The sequence below is a fragment of the Onychomys torridus genome, chromosome 1 (genome assembly GCF_903995425.1).
Source record: "Onychomys torridus chromosome 1, mOncTor1.1, whole genome shotgun sequence".
NCBI classification, from domain to species: domain Eukaryota; kingdom Metazoa; phylum Chordata; class Mammalia; order Rodentia; family Cricetidae; genus Onychomys; species Onychomys torridus.
Genome location: NC_050443.1, coordinates 10,899,323 through 10,917,047, shown reverse-complemented (window position 1 = coordinate 10,917,047; position 17,725 = coordinate 10,899,323). Strand labels below are relative to the sequence as shown.

The window sequence follows — 17,725 nt, the reverse complement described above, 5'->3', positions numbered from 1 at the left end:
GGCTGGCCAGAAACTCAATACATACAGCAAGCTGGCCTCAAACTCCCAGAGATCCTGCCTCCCAAGTACTGGGATTAAAGGCATGTGCCACCGTGCCCGACCCTTCTTTGTGTGTGTTTGGTTGGGGTGGGGGTGCTGTAGTCCAATCCAGGGCCCTGTGCAAGCTGGTCACGTGCTCTCCCACGGTACTGTTTCCCAGTTCATATCTGTCTCCTTTACGGATTCACCGACTCACCCAATCCAATGTGGATGTAGTGAATCTGACTTCCCTCCCCGCAAGACAGGTTTTCTCTGTGTAGAATCTGACATTTTATAAAAGTATAGTATTCATTTGTTTCATGAGTATGAGTGACTACATGTATGTATGTCTGTGCATCAGACGCATGCAATGCCCAAGCAGGCTAGAAGGAGACAGATCCCCTGGAACTGAAGTTACAGATGGTTGTCCACCACTGTGTGCGCTGAGAATTGAACCCCGGTCCTCTGCAAGAGCAGCCTGTTCTCTTAGCTGCTGAGCCCTCTCTCCAGGCCCAAGTTCACCCTTTTACGTCTTACAATTTAGTGGGTCCTGGTGCACTCACAGGGCTGTAGTGGAAGGTGCCAGCATCTGAATGCAGGACATCTCCATCACCTTGAAGAGAACCCACAGACTCTGACAGCCAGGAATCCAGGGCTTGTATTTCTCGGTGGAGTTTTGAACATTCCGTAGAAAACAAATTGTATGATGTGACCTTTTGTGTCCTGCTCCTTTCACTAAATGTCACATTTTCAAGCTTCATCCACTTCATAACACTCAGTCTCTGCAACCTCTAGGAGATGGCTTCGTAGGAGGGATTGGAAAGTGGGAACAGAGGCAGACCCTAAGAGTGAGTAGGAAGACAGCCATCTGCCCCCTGGTGGTGAGTGTGAGTACTGCATCTGTCGGAGCTGGTCCCGGGGAGGGGGCGGGGGCTGTTCCACGTGGAGGACCCCAATCTACCCTGAAGAGTCTCTGGGGGCCACCAGGCTCCTAGACAGCCACTTAGACCTCCTCGCTTAACATTCTCTAGTCCCCACTTTAGTTTTTGTTATTATTATTCTTGGTTTTTCGACACAGGGTTTCTCTGTGTAGTTTTGGAGCCTGTCCTGGAACTCACTCTGTAGTTCAGGTTGGCCTCGAACTCAGAGATCCGCCTGCCTCTGCCTCCCGAGTGCTGGGATTAAAGGTGTGATCACTAAAGGTGTCCTGGAACTCTCTATATAGACCAGGCTAGCCTTGAACTGACAGTCTTTCCTACCTCAGCCTACCAAGTGCTGGGATGCTGGACATGTGCTACCAACCTGGTTTGGAGCATTTTATTTATATATGCAGTTTGATTTATAGTTACACCTTGGCTGCATTATTACTACTGAGGAAAAACAGAAAGAAAGGAAGGAAGGAAGGAAGAAATTATTGCAGGTAAGAGACCAGGGTCCTGAATTCAAATTCCTAGCACTTGGAAGACTGAAGCTGGAGGATAAAAGTTGGAGGCGAGTCTCTGCTATACAGTGAGACCCTGTACAAAAGGAGAGGTAAAAAAATTAAAGTGTTTGTCTGACATGTATCATTTCAGGATTTGGGAGGTTGAGGCAGAAGGATGGCTTGAAGTTCAAGGTCAGCCTGGGACCCTGTCTCAAAAAACAAACAGCATTTTACCTGGGAGGGGAGTGTGATTGCAGAGGTGGATTTCACGTCTCAGGGTGAGGCTTATCCGGATGTGCTGACCCCTCAATTTCCCCAAATGTGGGAGTTGACTGCATAATTTGTGGGAGGGAAGCCAGGCCAGGCGGTGGTGGCACACGCCTTTCATCCCAGCACTCGGGAGGCAGAGTGAGGCGGATCTCTGTGAGTTCGAGGCCAGCCTGGGCTACAGAGTGAGTTCCAGGAAGACAGAGCATGCGTGCATCACCTGTGGAGGCCAGAAGAGGGCACCAGGTTCCCTAGAGCTGAAGTTACAGATGGTTGTGAGCCACCATGTGGGTGTTGGGACCTGAACCCAGGTCCTCTGCAAGAGCAGCCTGTGCTCTGAACTGCTGAGCCATCTCTCCAGCCTCCCAATTTGAATATTAATTAATTTGCTTACTTGCATGCTTGCATAATTTAGTTTTTTAAACCGTGTTTAGGCTTAACAGCTAGTCCCATAATAGTTTCGAGTGCACTAGCTCTAGCAGTTTGGTCTCTTCCCCCTAATTCCTTTTGACAGGATCTTGCTCGCGTAGCTCAGGCTAGTCTTGAACTCTCTGTGTGGTTGAGAGGATGTCCTGGGTCTTCTGAACCTTTTAGGACACCACCATGCTTGGCAACGTCTAATTTTCACAAGAGGAAACTGAGGCTCAGGAAGATTTTCAAAGCCAGCAAGGCAGAGACCTTGTGGGGGGCGCACCTGGCTCTGGACCAGGACTATGCCACCCCCTCTCCCTTCCATAGCACAATGGCGCTGTGTGACCTCAGCACAGCCCTCACCCTCTCTGGTCCGTTTGCCCCTGCAGGCCTATACCTGTTTGGGCTCCCTCTCCCTTATTGCAGACTGGGAAAGTGAGGCCAGCACAGGTTGCCTGTCATCCAGCGACACTGCATCTTCTACTCCAGGTCTGAAGCTCAGGATGACCTCGAACTTCTGGCCATCTTCTCTTCACACCATGGCCTGGCTTCTTTTTGTTTTGTTTTGTTTTGTTTTTGTTTTTTGAGACAGGGTTTCTCTGTGTATCTTTGCATCTTGCTTTGTAGACCAGGCTGGCCTCGAACTCACAGAGATCCGTCTGGCTCTGCCTTCTGAATGCTGGAAGTAAAGGCGTGCGCCACCACCGCCCGACCTGGCTTCTATTTTTTTTTTTTTTTTTCCTTTTCTTCTGAGACAGGGTCTTGCTGTGTAGTCTAGGCTAGTCTCGAACTCACAGCAATCTACCTGTCTCAACCTCCCCAGTGTTAGGATGACAGGCACACAACCACCGCTCCTCTCTCTCTCTCTCTCTCTCTCTCTCTCTCTCTCTCTCTCTCTCTCTCTCTCTCTCTCTCTCGTTCTTTATTCCTTTTCTCTGCAGATCTAGACTCCTTGAGTATCTCTTTGTCTCTTTTCGTTCCTTCCCTCTGCCCTGGCGCCTGGGTCTCTCCCTCTCTCTCCCTCTCTCTCCCTCTCTCCCTGTCCCCTTTCTGCCCTCAGTCCTTTTGTCTCTGTCCTTGGCTTCTCTCTCCTCTTTGTGACTCTGCTTCTTCCCACCTCGTGTCTGTCTGCGTGTCCCCGTGTCTGTGTGCGTCTCTTCCACCTCTCAACATCTCCCCCTGCTCTCCTCCTCGGCATCTCTCTGCCCTCCTCTTGGCCGCTGACTCCCGCTTCTCCTGTGCGAACTTGCTGGAGACCCGGCGCGCCCAGACCTGCCTCCGCCCCCAGAACCCCACCACCACCCCCAGCCCGCCCGGGCCTGTACCTTTAAGAGCCGGCGGCGGCGGGGGCGGGGTCTCCGCCGGCCCCGCCCCTCCCGCCCCGCCCCCTGACGTCCCTTCCTCCCCGGCCCCTGGTCGCCTCCCTCCGCCGCCGCCCCGGGCCGGCTCCGCGCCCCCTCCCCGGCCCCCGCCCGTGCGCCCTCCCGCTTGCCCGTCGCCCAGATGGCGCCCCGGGTCCCCTTTGCACGGGGCCACTAGCACCCTCGCTGTCGTCTGCCCTCCCCCGTCCTGCCCTCGCTCGCTCGCTCCTCTCGCTCGCTGGCTCAGCGAGGACTCGGGCGTCCACGGCGCCCAGCTTTTTCGAGCTCGCGTCCCCAGGTCGGCTGGGGGGGGGAGGGGAAGAGAGGGGACCCCGGCATCCCCCCCCCCCCCACCCGGCCGCCCCTGTCCCCTTCCCTCTCGGGACCCCAGAGAAGATGTCTTCGAGGACGGCGCTAGCCCCGGGCAACGATCGGAACTCGGACGCGGTGAGTGGGGCCCGGCCCCTTGGGGAACCTTGCCTGGGTCCAGCCACGGAACCCCTCACCGCGCCGGGCCACCGGCCGGGCCGGTGCGCACCCGCTTCCCCGGCTCCACAGCCCCCACCGACGTTTCCCATGACTTTGAGGCCTCTCTGTTCCCTCCTCCCCGCAGCCCCGGCCCAGCCCGACCCCTAGGGGCGCCCCTGTCTTTGGACCCTTCTCTTGTCCCTCCGCAGAGCGCTTCCGCCCGGTCTCTTCCCTCCAGGAAGCCCCTTCCCCTGCCCGCCGGAGCCCCTCCCTTCCCCGGCTGCCGCGTCTGTCCCCTCCTCGCTCGCCCGCAGCAGCTTCGGCTCGACCCTTCCCGGCTCGGCTCGGCCCCGGGTCCCCGAGGCGCAGCCCAGGCTCTCCACCCCTCCCCCGCCCCAAGCAAGGCCTGGCCCTGCTGTCCTCCCTGCCTCTTGCTTGTCGGGGTGCTGGCTCCCCCTGCCACCCCTAGCCAGTCCCCAGGAGCCGCCTCCCCCAGGAAGCCAAATGCCACCTGGGCCCAGGGCCCTGCCTGGGTCCTTCAGGGTGTCTCCGCTCCCCGGCTTGGCCCTGCTCGCCCGGCAGCCCTGCCCTTGGACCCTTGGCTCTTCTGGGCTCCCCTAGATGCGACCCAGACACAGCTGGTCTTCCTACAGGAAGTCTTGGCTTCCAAGCTGCGGGCTTCCACCCCGGGCTTGGGTTTCCAGGCACTGGACCAGGCTGCCTCCCGGCTGCCTCCTGACCCTCCTCAGCTTGCAGGCAAGCTCAGCCCAGCCTCACGACCCCTCCTCAGCCCCCTCCCCATCCTCCTGCTAACTGAAGCCCTCCTCCGTCCCCCTGTACCCCCCGCCCCCCCGTTTCCTTGCTAGGCTTCTCTCTCAGCTTCCTGCCCTCAGATCTGCGCCCTCAGACTCTTGGGTGGACCCCAGGCTCTAAGCCTCTCCCCCTGGGGTTGCTCTGCCCAGGCCTTTGACCTCCGGTGCTGTGGGGCCCTTAGCCCTGACTTTGGGAGTTCACTGAGCCCGGAGCATCTGGTTCAGGGACTCCTGGTTGCACCCTGTCTCCCATCCCAGGGCTTCCGTCTCTCACAACACGTCCCCGCCCCCCACCCTCCGCATTTCCCATAATTCTGACAGCTTTCCAGGTCCCTCAAAACCAACTCTTCAATTCATTCCCACTAAGATGTGGGTTCCTCCACCCCCCTCTTATCACCAGAGCCAACCAGACACTTTGTTCTGAGACCGTCTCTATGTATCCACCCTGGCTCTCCCAGAACTCGCTCTGTGGACCAGGCTGGCCTCGAACTTGAGATCCATCTGCCTCTGCCTCCTGAATACAACCAGGGGCTTTAATCTCAGTCTCTAATGCATGCCATGGATACTCCCCTCTGCCCCTCTCCCCTACTGGCCCAAGTTTCAAGTTGGAGATTTCAACCAGGCCCACCCACCTTGGTTCCCCTGTCACTCCAGAGAGGTACTCGGTTCCCGGGTCTTGGGTTCAAATGCTGCCTCCATGTGCCAGATTGTACTGTGTCTTCAGGCTACTGGCTTTCCCTCTCTGAGCCTGATTCCTGTCTTGGAAAGTATGTGTGTGTTGGGGGGGTGGGGGTAACGACGTGAGTCCCGCAAAGAATTACCGGAGACATGTGGGTGAAGGCTGGTACATCGGCGGCGCTCACGGCTGTTGGCTGCTGGCATGATTGTGGATCTGAGTCAGAAGGCGGCGCGTTCTCCAACTCCAGCTGTTATTAGTTGTCAGGCAAGCTCACGGAGCCTGCTCCAGCCTCAGTTTCCTTCTGGGTGGGCTGATGGTGGCACCTCCCTGACAGGGACTTCCTCAGGTCACTGTGTTGTGGTTATTGCTACCTTAATTATTCAAATAGACTCAGATTCACTTCACATTGCTGTGTGACCTCAGGCCAGTGACCTCACCTCTCCAGCCTCGATTTCCAAATCTGTGCAATAATTGGGCTCCTAGCGGGCTTTGCTCTTCCCTGTGTTCCTAAGATTGTTGGCGCATAGTAGGGATACTAACCCTAAATCTAACTCCTGACTCCAGTCTGTAAGGATGATTTTTATCTTGACTGGAGTGACACCCATTTCCTTCTGCGGTCTGAGGTTTCAGTCGCTCCCCTGCTACCTGGTGACTGTGGTAACAGCCACATACGGGCATACTCTTCTACCCCAAGTTCTAGGGCAAGGAGACCAGGGGCCAGCGTCCCTAGGTTCCCTAGCAACAGGCCTGGTGTTAGGGCACTGGTCAGTCAGGATCCGGGCCAGCTGGTGGTGCTGGCCAATTTTAGCTCCTGCCTCTGACCCCTGGGGGGTTTCATCATCCTTTGCCCCAGCTACCCCCTTGCAGGGGTCCCTCCACCATGCAGCCCTCAGCAGACTGTCTTCTGGTGTTAGAGGGAGCCCCCTGGCAACACCCAACAGGGATTCTTCAGGCTGTTGGCTCAGCAGGGATCAGAGACCTTATCTGTCTTCCTTCTCCACCACCTGCCTGCCCCTGGGGCTGGGGGTGGGAGTGAGTGCTGCTGGCATGTGGGAAGATCAGCACTCAGGAGCCTGGAGCCCAGGACTCAGGCCAGAGTCCCTGGACTGCTCCTCCACAAGCCCTGTGCCCTTGGGCAAGGCGCTCTCCCTGTCTGAGCCTTGGGGAAGTTTGAGTCTAAGCTTGAGAATATTCACTGTGGCTGCACCCACAGTGGAGCTGGGGTGCAAGTGATGTGAGCAGGGACAGGTGGTGAGGGCTTCAGGGGTGGAATTCGGAATCACTTGGCCTTGGGTAGTCTGGTTTTCTTTTTACTGGAAGTAGCAAGGACTAGACCACAGGCCCAGGGCTCTGCCTACTACATCCACAGCACAGTACAGAGGGTTAAAGCCAGGGCCTTCCTTGTGCATGATAGGCAGGTTCTCCACCACTGACCACATTCCAGCCCCTCACTGGGGGATTCTAGGCAGGGGCTCTACCACTGAGCCACACCCCAGCCCCTCACTGGGGGATTCTAGGCAGGGGCTCTACCACTGAGCCACACCCCAGCCCCTCACTGGGGGATTCTAGGCAGGGGCTCTACCACTGAGCCACACGTCAGACCCTCACTGGGGGATTCTAGGCAGGGGCTCTACCACTGAGCCATACCCCCAGGCCCTGATTAACAGTGCTCTACTGCTGAATTATTTCTCATCTCTTTCACTTGTTCCTGAGGCAGATCTCACTGAGTTGTCCAGGCTGGCCTTGAACTCTCTCTTTCCCCTGCCACCCCCCACCCCCTCAACAGATCTTGAATTTAAAACCCAATGGCCTCTGCTTCCCAAGTAGCTGGGATGATGACGGGCCTGGTAGGCATCATCCTCTTGCCTCTTGTGAGAAAGCTGGGTGAACAGGGCTGGCCCCTATCCAGTCCCAGCCTTTGTTGCTCCCTGGACTGTGGGGGCGCAGGGGCCTCCCTCACTGGGCTCCCTTGGGAATGGCGCGTGGGTGAGGTGCCTGTCTGCACAAGACTTGGCCGTTGGTATCATCCACCTAGTAAAAACCACGTGGAAGCAGGCGTGGCGGAGTAAGCCAGTGAGCTCAGCTGCTTGGGAAACCGAGGCAGGAGGATTTCAAGTTTGTAAGACCTTATCTCAAAATGAAAATGAGAGTTGGAGGGTGGGATGGGGAGGTGGCTCGTTGGGTAAATGCTTACTGTGTGAATATGAGGGCTTGAGTTCAGATTCCAGCATCGACACAGAAGCTGGGCATGGCAGAACACGCCTGGAACCCCAGCACCGGGTCCGGCCGTGGGGCGGGTACAGATAGGCCGATACTAGGCACTTGCTGGCCAGCCGGTCCAGCTCTAGATTCAGTGAAGAAGGCGTGTTTCAAAAACTCAGGTGGAGAGTAATAGAGGAAGTTACCCAAAGCTGACCTCTGACCTCCACAGGGGAGCACATCTGCACACACATACAAAAAGAAAGGGGATGTAATGCAGCCATGGAGCCTGTGCCTGGGGCGGGGCTGGGGTGTGGCTCAGTGGTGGAGCCCCTGCCTAGAATCCCCCAGTGAGGGGCTGGGGTGTGACTCAGTGGTAGAGCCCCTGCCTAGAATCCCCCAGTGAGGGGCTGGGGTGTGGCTCGGTGGAGGAGCCCCTGCCTAGAATCCCCCAGTGAGGGGCTGGGGTGTGGCTCAGTGGTAGAGCCCTGCCTAGAATCCCCCAGTGAGGGGCTGGGGTGTGGCTCAGTGGTAGAGCCCCTGCCTAGAATCCCCCAGTGAGGGGCTGGGGTGTGGCTCAGTGGTAGAGCCCCTGCCTAGAATCCCCCAGTGAGGGGCTGGGGTGTGGCTCTGTGGAGGAGCACTCCTATAGTGTATGAGAACTGAACAAAAAAAAAAAAAAAGACAAAAACAGGTATAGAATTATGAGTCAGACTTACATACCAGTTTGACAAAATAGCTGGGTTCAGATCCCAGCTCCAGGCCTCAGTTTCCTTTACCTGTAAAGTGGGGATGGTGATTCATAGACTGTATGTGCTTGTGAAATGCTGGTTGTTGCTGTGGGGTGCCCTGGCAGATCTTCCCTGACACGGGCAGCCTGGGCCTCAGCTCTCTGGCTGTCCGACCTTCCCCCTTCCTCCCTGTCCGGGGTCTGCTTTTCTTCAGCTGTGAGAGGGACATGGAGGGATATCTGGCCAAGAAAGGAAGGCCCAGTCCCTGGAAGTTCCCAATCAGGACAGGGCAGCAGGAACAGAGGAGCTGATGGCGTGGGAGATGGCAGGGAGGGCATGTCACACTGGGGCAGGGTGGTGGAGGGCGGTCAGGAAGAAACAGTGTTTCGTGGAGAGGTGGACAGAATGGCCAGCACGGGATGTTTAGGTAGAATAAAGAGCTCCGTTGTTTGCAGGAGAATCTGGGGCAACCGTGGCGGCGAGACAGCTCCCCCCATCTAGGACCTCCCAGAAGCCCCCGAGTCTGTGCCCATTCTGAGCTTGATTTCTCTTTTCATATAGACGTGGGCTGCTCAGGAGGATCAATTATAAACTAGGTATAAGCTGGGCATGGTGGCACAAGTTTGTAATCCCTGCACTTGGGAGGCTGAGGCAGGAGGATCAGGAGCTCAGGGCTAGCCTGGGCTACATGAGACCCTGGCTCAACTGTAACATAAAACCCTACATGCATGTATTTCCAGCCCTTGGGAGGCAGAGGCAGGAGAATTGTTGTTATGCATTCCAGCCCAGCTTGGGCTACAGAATGAGACCCAGTATAAAAAAAAAACAAAGAAAGAAAGAAAGGAAAAATATGTCAATAAATAGAATACCACAAAAGAGTAACATTAATCCTGTAATAGAGGCATTCTAGTAATAAGGAGTTTAAGGTCATCTCCAGTTACATGGTAAGTTCAAGGCCAGCCTGGGCTACATAAGGTCCTGTCTAAAAAGAAAAAAAGAAAAAAAAGAAAAAAACCAAAGAAAAAATGCTGGAGTTTTTTTTGGGGGCGGGGGCGGGCAGGTGGTTGTTTGTTTGTTTTTGTCTTTTAGTTTTTCAAAACAGGGTTCTCTGTGTAGCCCTGACTGTCCTGGAACTCATTATGTAGACCAGGCTGGCCTTGAACTTGAACTCACCTGCCTCTGCCTCCCAAGTACTAGGATTAAAGATGTGTCCACCACCGCCACTCGGCTGATTGCTAGAATTTTCTTTTGTCTTTTTCTTTTTTTTTTTTTTTTTTGGTTTTTGGTTTTTTCGAGACAGGGTTTCTCTGTGTAGTTTTGGTGGCTGTCTTGTAACTTACTTAGTAGCCCAGGCTGGCCTTGAACTCACAGAGATCCGCCTGGCTCTGCCTCCTGAGTGCTGGGATAAAGGCGTGTGCCACCACTGGCCGGCTTAGAATTTTCAGTGTAACATTTTCAAACCATAAAAAGTTGGGCCTTGTGTCGCGAGGGGACCACTGTAAAAATGTCTGGATTGTCGGCTAGGAATGAGGACATGTGGGGTATAGAAGCGAGGGTCTGGGGCCTGGAGAGATGGCTCAGAGGTTAAGAGCACCAACTGCTCTTCCAGAGGTCCTGAGTTCAATTCCCAGCAACCACATGGTGGCTCACAACCATCTGTAATGAGATCTGTACTTAAGACCCTCTCCCACCCTCCCCATTCCCTCAGCCCAAGAAAAATAGACTTTTGGCAGGCCCAAGTGTGCTGATGGATGGATGAAACGGTGTTTGGGATTTGTGCCGGCCGGGAAGGGAGTGTTGGGTCTGGATGGAGATTGCCATTCATGGAGGTAGAAGAGTGTAGCCTGAGGATGCTGGTGGTCCCAGGAGAGAGAAGGGAAGGGGGGGGTCTCAGTCCCCCCACTTTGTGCATTGGTTGGCATAGAACCCTGAGCCTTGTGCCAGGGAACCAAGTGTTCTACCCACCACTGAAATACTTCCCCGGTGCTTGGTTTTTCTTGAGACCGGTGTGGTGGTGGTGGTTCACAATTATCATCCCAGCCATTGAGAAGTGGAGGCAGGAGGATGGACATTAAGGCTTCTCTCGGCTACATGATCTGCTTAAAGCCAACCTAGCTTCAGAAGAGCCTATCTTAACAAAACAAAAAGAGAATCTCGCTATGTAGCCCAGGTTAGCCTGGAACTCAGTGTGTAGTGGAGGATGACCTTGTACTCCCAGTCCACCTGCCTCCACCCTCCAGAGTGCTGGAACCCGGAGTTTGATGCCCACTAGGCAAGCTCCCCGCCCTCCGAGCACAGCCCCTGTGGGAGAGGGGGAGGTCCCCATCATTTTCCTGTGGCCCGAGTTTGGAAAGGGGCAGGAGGGCCTAGTGGGCCAGAGCTCCAGAGAGCCCCCCACCCTGGCCCTCAGGTGCCTCTGTGGTGGGGAGGGACTGGGATGGCTCATCTGCTTCTCTCCACTCAGCATGGCACCTTGGGCAGTGGTCGATCCTCAGACAAAGGGCCATCCTGGTCCACCCGCTCCTTGGGTGCCCGTTGCCGGAACTCTATTGCTTCCTGCCCGGAGGAACAACCCCATGTGGGCAACTACCGCCTGCTGAGGACCATCGGGAAGGGCAACTTCGCCAAAGTCAAGCTGGCCCGGCATATCCTTACGGGTCGGGAGGTGAGTGCCTGTGACCAAGGGGCTCCAGGTGGATGGCAAGGCAGGGGAGTTCAAGAGGTGTGAGGTCAGAACTGGTCCTGCCTGGCCTTCTAATGCTAGGGAAGTCCCCCACTTGCTCAGAGTTTAAAGTTGGTTTGGTTTTGTTTTGTTTGGAGATGGGGTCTCTCTACATAACCCTGCTGCCCTGGAACTCCCTATATAGACCAGGCTGGCCTTGAACTCACGGAGAGCCACTGCCTCTGCCTCCTGAGTGCTGGGACTAAAAGTGTGTGCCACTGTGCCCAACCTAAAACTTAAAGGGTTTTTTTGTTGTTGTTTGTTTATTTTTGTTTTGTTTTGTTTGATTTGTTTTGAGACAGGGTTTCTCTGTATAACAGTCCCGGCTCTCCTGAAACTCACTCTGTAGACCAGGCTAGCCTTGAACTCCCAGAGATTCACCTGCCTCTGCCTCAAGTGCTGGGATTAAAGGTGTGCGCCACCACTGCCCGGCAAAGTTTATTTATTTGTTTGTTTGTTTGTTTGTTTATTTGCTTTGGTTTTTGAGACAAGGTTTTCCTTTGTAGTCCTGGAATTTGCTCTTGACCTTGGAGATCTGCCTACCTTTACCTCCTGAGTGCTAGAATTAAAGGTGTGTGCTTGCCACACCTGACATAATGTTATTTTTAATTTGTGTGTGTGTGTGTGTGTGTGTGTGTGTGTGTGTGTGTGTGTGTGTGTGCATGTGAGAGCAATGCCCACAGAGGCCAGAAGAGGGCGCCAGATCTTCTGGAGCTGGAGTCACAGGCAGGTGTGGCTGCCTGACATGGATGCTGGGACAAATACTGTCCTGTGGACGAGCAGCAGCACTCTTAAGTGCTGAGCCATCTCTCTAGCCCCTGCTTGCTCAGATTTTTCCAGAACAGTCCTAGTAGGAAAAGAAAACCAGTTAGAAGGTTCCCTGAATTGCTAGGAAGTCTCAGGTCATAGGCATGTGGTCTGCCTTCCTCTTTGGGTTTTGCATATTTTTATTGTATTGTTTGCTTGTTGTATATGTGTATATATATGTGAGGGAGGGACCAGACAGGACATCAGGTGTCTTTGCTCCTCACCTGTTTGCCTTTTGATGGGTTCTCTGACTAAAGGTCCCAGCATCCATTGTCCTGCCTCCAAGTCTGTCCCAATGCTGGGCTGTGAGAGGCTGGGGGTGTGGCTCAGTGGTAGAGCCCCTGCCTAGAATCCCCCAGTGAGGGGCTGGGGTGTGACTCAGTGGTAGAGCCCCTGCCTAGAATCCCCCAGTGAGGGGCTGGGGTGTGGCTCAGTGGTAGAGCCCCTGCCTAGAATCCCCCAGTGAGGGGCTGGTTATGGCTCAGTGGTAGAGCCCCTGCCTAGAATCCCCCAGTGAGGGGCTGGTGGTGTGGCTCAGTGGTAGAAGGGGGTGCCTGGCTTGTACAAGGCCTCTAGTTTGATGCCCAGGAGCACATAAACCACATAACCCAGAACCCTAAGAACCAGGTGTGGTCATTCACACCTTTGATCCCAGCACTTGGGAGGCAGAGGCAGGCAGATCTCTGAGTTTGGAGGCCAGCCTGGTCTACAGAGCGAGTTCCAGGACAGCCAGGGCTTTTTAAAAAGCAAAACAAATCCTAAGAAACAGAATGGCAGGCTGCTTTTACTCACCAGTGTAAATACAAGCTAAAACCCTTTTCTTTTTTGAGATGTTGACCAAGGCTCAAATCAAACCCCCTTTTATTTTATTTTTCCATTTATTCGTTCTGTGGGTGCACATATGTATGGAGGGCAGAGGACATCCTGCAGGAATTCATTGTCTCCTTTCACCCCGTGGGTTCCAAGGCTCAAACACCGGCTGTCAGGCTCAGTGGCGGAGCTGTCTTTACCAGCTGAACTGTCTGACCACCAACCCCCATCTCAAACACAGTATTAGGGATGGAATCGGGCAAACAAATTAGCATCAGCCATATGACAGCGGTGCTGGGCCCCTCCCGGGAAAGCAGAGTTCCTCTCTGTGCCACAATTTATTTCTGTGCTTCGTCACATCCACAGATGAAGGGAACCATATGATCATCTTCAATACTGGCATGCAAAGTGCCTGACAAATTTCTCAAAAATCTGGGTGTGAGAATCCAGCAAGGGCACAGGGCCTGTTCCCCACAGAGCGAGCACAGGCTGTTCCCCATGTGTGGACTCCATTCCAGAGGTTGCTTTTATTTTTTTCCCCCAAGATTTATTATATATTTTTTAAATTCCTCCTCCCCCTTTTTGAGGTAGGGTCTCGCTGTGTAGTCCTGGCTGGCCTAGAACTCATGGAGATTCCCCCTGCCTCTGCCTCCCAAGTGCTCCACCACACCCGGTATAAAATTCATTGATTTACTTATTGATTTAAATTATGTGTCTGTGTTTCTGTGGGTGGATATGTGTACAAGAGAGCAGGGGGCCAAGAAGGGCAGGGGATAGTATTGGATATCTTGTAACTGGAGTTGCTGATGATTGCGAGCCCCCAGGTGGGTGCTTGGGGACTGAACTCTGCAGGGCCCTCTGCAAACAGCCATGGTGCTTCACATCTCTCCCCTATCCCCTTGTGGCCTGGAACTTGCTGTGTAGACCAGTCTGGTCTCAGCCTCCCTCGGCCTCCCCATTGTGACATTACAGGCACAGAGCACCATACTTTGTTCATTTAAGACTTAACATTCAAGTAACAGTTAAGAAAATTTGAGATAGCATTTCATGTGTCTCGTGTAGCCCAGGCTGGCCCCAAATTTGCTATGTGATCTGAGGTGGGGGTTTTGACCTGCCTGCCTTCTTTCACCTTCAGGTTGCTATCAAGATCATTGATAAAACGCAGCTGAACCCCAGTAGCCTGCAGAAGGTGAGGCCCAGAGGAGGGGACATGGTGGGACCAGAGCCGGGTGAAGGCCTGGCAGGGAAAGAGACCCCAAACCATCTCCTCACTGCTGTCTCTTCTTCCTCTCTGGCCTTGCCCAGCTGTTCAGAGAAGTCCGAATCATGAAGGGACTCAACCACCCCAACATCGGTGAGGAGAGGTCGGAGCTGGCCCGGAAGTAGGCCGGGGTGGATCCTTGGGAAGGGAGAGTGGGACGGCGTTAGAGAGACCCAGTCCCTGGTGGCGCTGTCTGGCTGTGCGACTCTGGGGAGATGACTTAGCTTCTCTGAGCCTGTGTTTTGTCTTCTGGAGTACGGATCTGTACCAAGGTTGTGATGACTGGCTAAGAGGAGCCGCGTGAGCCATGGCATTGGGCTCATGTGAACCGCTGTGCAGTCATTAGGCAGAGGTGAACAAAGGGTGGCTACTGAGGGGCACAGCTTAGCCCCCCTGGGTGACATGCATCTGCTCGGTACTGCCGGTACTGCCGTTGCCGCCACCTCCGGCACGGGTCCCAGGCCTCATCGAGCTGAAGCTCTGTGTAGAGAGGGAGGCTGAGCGGATGGAAAACCTGGCCACAAGTAGGGGGCCACCGAGGGTTCGGGCAGAAGGCGGGTGATGGTTGGCAGATGGCTGTGGGGTCTGGTGGAGAATGGCCACTCTTCACTCACCTAACCCTGCATCCTTCCCTCCCCCTCCCAGTGAAGCTTTTTGAGGTGATAGAGACAGAGAAGACGCTGTACCTGGTGATGGAATATGCCAGCGCAGGTGAGGCCCTGCCCCCATGCCCTGTACTCACACCCCCTTGCCCCCCACACCCTCCTCTCACACCCCCTGCCTCCACGCCCTATGCTCACACACACCTCTGCACCCCTACACCTTCCTCTCATACCCCCTGCACCCCACCCTGTGCTCACACACCCCCTGCACCCCCACACCCTCCTCTCACACCCCCTGTACCCCCTTGCACCTCCATGCCCTGTGCTCATACCCCCTGCACCCCTTTGCACCTCCACGCCCCGTGCTCACACCCCCTGCACCCCCACGACCCGCACTCACACCCCCTGCACCCCCACGCCCCACGCTCACACCCCCTGCACCCCCATGCCCTGTGCTTACACACACCCCTGCACCCCCACACCCTCCTCTCACACCCCTTGCACCCCCACGCCCTGCGCTCACACCCCCTGCACCCCCACACCCTGCGCTCACACCCCCTGCACCTCCACGCCCCGCGCTCACACCCCCTGCACCCCCACGCCCTGCGCTCACACCCCCATGCCCTCTGGCTCCAGCCTTGACCCCTCTTCCTCTCCATCTGCAGGAGAAGTGTTTGACTACCTCGTGTCGCATGGCCGCATGAAGGAGAAGGAGGCCCGAGCCAAATTCCGACAGGTGAGAGACCGGGTGCCCCGGCCCTGGGAAGAGCGTCTGAGGGAGGGCTCAGTGGAGTGCCCGCAGGTGCGCTGCACAGGGGTGAGGATGTGTGGGGACTCCGGTGGGAGGAGGCTGTGGGGACCTGGGGGTGCAAGTGATGGAGGTGGCCTGCACACATGTGCGCGCGTGCGCGCGCACACACACACACACACACACACACCCGTGAGTGTGCAGAAACACACGCATGCACAATCTCATAGAATGTACACAGAAAGGGAAGTGGTCCTTGACGAGGTGTGTGTGTAGGTGTGTGATGGCTGTGTGCATTGGAGTGCCGGGTGTGGGTGGGGCTTCAGGGTGGCAGGATCTGTAGGTACTGGTATGGGGTGTGTCATGGCAGTGCCCTGGTGTGGAGGATTCCATGGAGGGCATGAATTGAGGTGTGGATCTTGGTGAGTGAGAGCGTATGGAGATGAGAGGACACACCAGATATGAGGTGAGGACATGCAGTGTGAGGAACAGGGTGAAAAGATCCATAGTTGTCGGGGTGTGAGAGGTATGTTAGCATGTGTGGCCTGTGAGTGGACACCGCTATATCTAGTATTGGTTTGAGGGTAAGAACCTCCTTCAGGTACAGTGAGGACTGCAGCCCCCACACCTGTTTCCAACATGGGACAGTTGAGCTTCCAAACATGGGCTAGTCTCAAGGTCTTAGTGCTACAGCCATGGGTGTGTGTGTGTGTGTGTGTGTGTGTGTGTGTGTGTGCGCGCGCGCGTGCGCGCGCGCATGTGTGTCATCTGCCTGTGAGAATATCAGGTGTCAGGGTGCTGAAGTCTGCCTGAGTCCCCAGGGCCTCACTTGTGCCAGGGGCGGTACTGGGTGTGGAGGTCGGCCGTGGCTGGCGGCTTCGCGGCTGGTGACCGTCTCCCACCCACCGTAGATTGTGTCTGCCGTGCACTACTGTCACCAGAAGAACATCGTCCACAGGGATCTAAAGGTAAGCCCCTCCCACCAGGACCCCAGCACCCCGGCCCCGCCAGCCACTCCTCAGTTCCCCAGCTGCCACCTGGGACCCAGGGTTCTCCCTGGTGGGAGGTGGGAGGACCTTGGGACCGAGTGTCCTGGGGTGGCCTCTAGGAGGACAGTGGGGTGAGATACGGTATTCGGCCTCCAGGGCCTTGCTGTATCTCCGACATCTACTCCCTCTTTGGACCTCTGGAGCCTGTGAGAACTTAGCTTTCAGGCCAAGGTCACTCCACAGAGTCTTGGAAGCCCAGGGTTTTAGGGTGATGCAGAGGCCACGGCGCCAGCACCAGGGGATGGGAAATTGATCCCTACAGGCCCACCCAGCCACCTGCTGCAGCCAAGCTTGGTGGCCTCTCTGGTCTTTGTCCTCAGACCCCCAATTAAAGAAAACACAAATCTAAGACCCGATAGGCCCGTAGTCTGGGTCACCCTGCTGTGTGCTGGACACACCTACTGTGTGCTGGGCTGGGCACTAGGGGCTTTTAAGACAAACTCTGTGCCTGAGACCAGAGTTGTTTCATTGTTTTTAAAGCTCTTGGGGGGCTGAGGTGGGATAGTGGGTAAGGGTGCTTGCTGTTCCAGCCCATCGACCTGTGTTCAGTTCCTGGGGACCCACATGGTGGAAGGAGAGAGAACTGACTCTACACTTAGCCTTTGACCCCCACAGGTCATGTGCACCTCCCATCCCACTCCTCAGTCATGCACATTTAATTAATAAAAAATAAATAAATAAAGGCTGGAGAGATGGCTCAGTGGTTAAGGGCACCAGCTACTCTTCCAGAGGACCAGGTTCAATACCCAGCACCCACATGACAGCTCACAACTATCTGTAACTCCAGTTTTGGGGGATCTGACACCTTTACACCAATGCACATAAAATAAAAAAGTTAAATAAATTTTTTATTTTAAATATATTTATTTATTAATTTTTTTTTTTCATTTTACATGCCAACCCCAGTTCCCCCTCCCTCCCACTCTATCCCCATCCACTCCTCAGAGTGGGTAAGGCCTCCCTCCCATGGTAGTCAACAAAGTCTGGCATACCAAGTTGAAGGAGAGCCTAGCCCCTCCCCATTGTATCAAGGCTGAGCAAGGTATCCCACCACAGGGAATGGGCTCCAAAGAGCCAGTTCATGCACCTGGGATAAGTCCTGGCCCTGCTGCCAGGGACCCCACAAACAGATTGAGCCACACAACTGTCACCCACATTCAGCAGGCCTAGTTCAGTCCCATGCAGGTTCCCGGGCTGTCAGTCCAGAGTCAGTGACTTCCAACTAGCACCGGTCAACTGTCTCTGTGGGTTTCCCGATCATGATCTTGACCCCCTCCTCCTCCTTCTCTTCTCCTCCTCCTCCTCCTTTTTTTCTGAAGGCTGAATGCCATTTATTGAAGGAGGGAGGAGGTCTTAA

General features: G+C 55.2%; 1 protein-coding gene and 1 non-coding gene across 3 annotated transcripts in view; both read left to right on the top strand.

Annotated features, from left to right (window-relative positions):
• The first annotated feature begins 1,667 nt into the window (after nucleotides 1-1,667).
• LOC118576968 lies at nucleotides 1,668-1,832 on the top strand. Its single transcript, XR_004944151.1, has one exon. It is a non-coding gene; the product is annotated as a U1 spliceosomal RNA (small nuclear RNA).
• Nucleotides 1,833-3,518: 1,686 nt separating this feature from the next.
• The window catches only part of Mark4 (microtubule affinity regulating kinase 4), a 33,418-nt gene continuing 19,211 nt past the window's right edge, over nucleotides 3,519-17,725 (top strand). For both annotated transcript variants that reach the window (XM_036182641.1, XM_036182649.1), the window contains exons 1-7: nucleotides 3,519-3,927; nucleotides 10,834-11,034; nucleotides 13,844-13,897; nucleotides 14,014-14,062; nucleotides 14,615-14,680; nucleotides 15,237-15,307; nucleotides 16,231-16,287. In XM_036182641.1, the coding sequence (XP_036038534.1) occupies nucleotides 3,877-3,927; nucleotides 10,834-11,034; nucleotides 13,844-13,897; nucleotides 14,014-14,062; nucleotides 14,615-14,680; nucleotides 15,237-15,307; nucleotides 16,231-16,287 (549 nt within the window). In that variant the 5' untranslated portion in view covers nucleotides 3,519-3,876. The remainder of the gene's footprint in view (nucleotides 3,928-10,833; nucleotides 11,035-13,843; nucleotides 13,898-14,013; nucleotides 14,063-14,614; nucleotides 14,681-15,236; nucleotides 15,308-16,230; nucleotides 16,288-17,725) is intronic.